The following is a 1,855-nucleotide window of genomic DNA, read 5'->3' on the forward strand; positions in this document are numbered from 1 at the left end:
AATTTGTCACTGCCTATTTACAATCACTTTATATATGAGATCACCCAGTCAAAGCATTTAATGTTTTCATGAAAACGTTTTATCATGTGCTTTGTGAACATATTTAAATTTAATGTTCATATAATTGTGCGATGCGTGACGTTTTCATGAAATAATATTGTTTGGATGTCTCTGTTTAACGGAAAAGCAATTATTAGTATAATTTAGTTGTTTCTGACATGTTCGAGTGTGGCTGGATCGATGTAGTGTTAGTAACATGGCAATATTACCTTTTGTAGTAGAAGTATTTTTTTAATTTGAAATATTTTAATACATTAACGGTAAGTAGGTGTCGTAAGTTTTTAATTAGTTATTTTATTAAACATTTAGATTATAATACACTACCTGTATGAATAATATAATATAACCATTGCACATAGAAAAAGCAGCCCTCATTCGCCCAATCCAACTCAGATAAGCAGCGTTCGGGACACTTCGAAAAATTTTCTTGTCCAAAATAATTCAATGTCCGAAGACGAAGGCCTTTGATTAGTATGTTTTGCCGGTGATGACTTACAGATTCGAAACGTGGTAGGTAATGGTGGTCCTTATTAGAAGACTCTAGGTCATTAATCTGTCGACTGCCCATGGACATATCTGTCCGAATTACTCGGGTGCGTAAGTCTCCGAAATAAAGTAGGCTATATTATATCGAATCACCTTAAAAATACAGTTTAGAATCGCTTGCTCTGGATGTACTACACAGTACATAAACAGGAACATAAACAATAATATTTTATTTATCATTTCAAAAACTTCGTTCTCGACACTGGTAGGCACCATGTTGCAGCAAAAGAAGGGTTAAGAGAGCAGTTAAGACACGACCTCGCGGCGAGGATGCGTGAGGTCCTTCGCGATGTGGCGGTTAAGATCAGCCGCCCCGTCAAGACGAGCGAAATCCGCTTGAGGGACCTCGACGACGCCGTCAGTCCGGGCGAGGTCGCGGAAGCAGTGGCAGAGGCGGGCGGCTGTTCGGTGGACGACGTCAAGGTTGGGGACGTCCACCGAACAAACACGAGCATGGGCACCTGCTGGTTGCGGTGCCCGGTCAAGGTGGCCCATGCTCTGGTGACTGCGGGGCGCGTGCGTGTGGGTTGGGGTTCGGTGAGGGTGGCACCCCTGGAACCCAGACCCATGCACTGCTTCCGGTGCCTGGAGAAGGGACACGTCGGCGCCAGGTGTCCCAACTCTGTAAACCGGAGCATGCGGTGTTTCGCATGTGGCGAGTCTGGGCACAAGGCAAGAGAGTGCGTGTCATCCGCACTCAAATGCCCTCTGTGCTCAGACCTTGGGTTGCCCTCCAACCACCGGCTGGGTAAGAGGTGCGGCCCAACGCCGGGTAAAGGCAGGAGGAGTAAAAAGACTCCGCCTGCGACCACCAGCACGGCGGCCGCAGCGGCACCGACCGCAGCGCCGGGCGTAAGCTCGGACATGGAGGTCGCTTAGACCTCTATTCCCGCCCTTCAGAGTCCTCCAAGGTAACCTGAACCATTGCCGGAATGCTCAGGACTTGCTGATGCAGACCGTCGACGAGTTTCGGGTTGCCTTGTCAGTAGTAGCGGAGCCCTATAACGTGCCTGACCATCCTCGTTGGTTCGGCGACGACTCAGGGTCCGTAGCTTTCTACTGGAGGGGCGGAGAGGGTACCCCACCCTGCACCTTATTATCTAAGGGACAGGGCTATGTCGCCGTTAAATGGGGTCCCTTGGCCATGATAGGCTGCTACGTGTCTCCCAGCAGGTCTCGCGCCGACTACGAGGAGTACCTGGATAGGGTGGCGGACTGCGCTGCGGCCTGCCTCCCCTGTCCGTTGATC

The 1,855-nt window shown here is 49.4% G+C and overlaps 1 protein-coding gene across 1 annotated transcript; it reads left to right on the forward strand.

Moving 5' to 3' along the window:
- The first annotated feature begins 876 nt into the window (after window positions 1–876).
- Window positions 877–1,485, forward strand: LOC137923488 (uncharacterized). The gene has a single exon (XM_068766748.1). The coding sequence runs from the start codon at window positions 877–879 to the stop codon at window positions 1,483–1,485; it is 609 nt and encodes a 202-aa protein (XP_068622849.1).
- Window positions 1,486–1,855: the final 370 nt, after the last annotated feature.

Source organism: Battus philenor, unplaced genomic scaffold (genome assembly GCF_028537555.1).
Source record: "Battus philenor isolate CCGP_79_NKW_IND1 unplaced genomic scaffold, ilBatPhil1.0.hap1 SCAF_21, whole genome shotgun sequence".
NCBI classification, from domain to species: Eukaryota; Metazoa; Arthropoda; class Insecta; order Lepidoptera; family Papilionidae; genus Battus; species Battus philenor.

Coding starts and splice junctions, on each gene's coding strand:
- LOC137923488 (XM_068766748.1), top strand. CDS start 877: ATGCGTGAGGTCCTTCGCGATGTGGCGGTTAAGATCAGCCGCCCCGTC.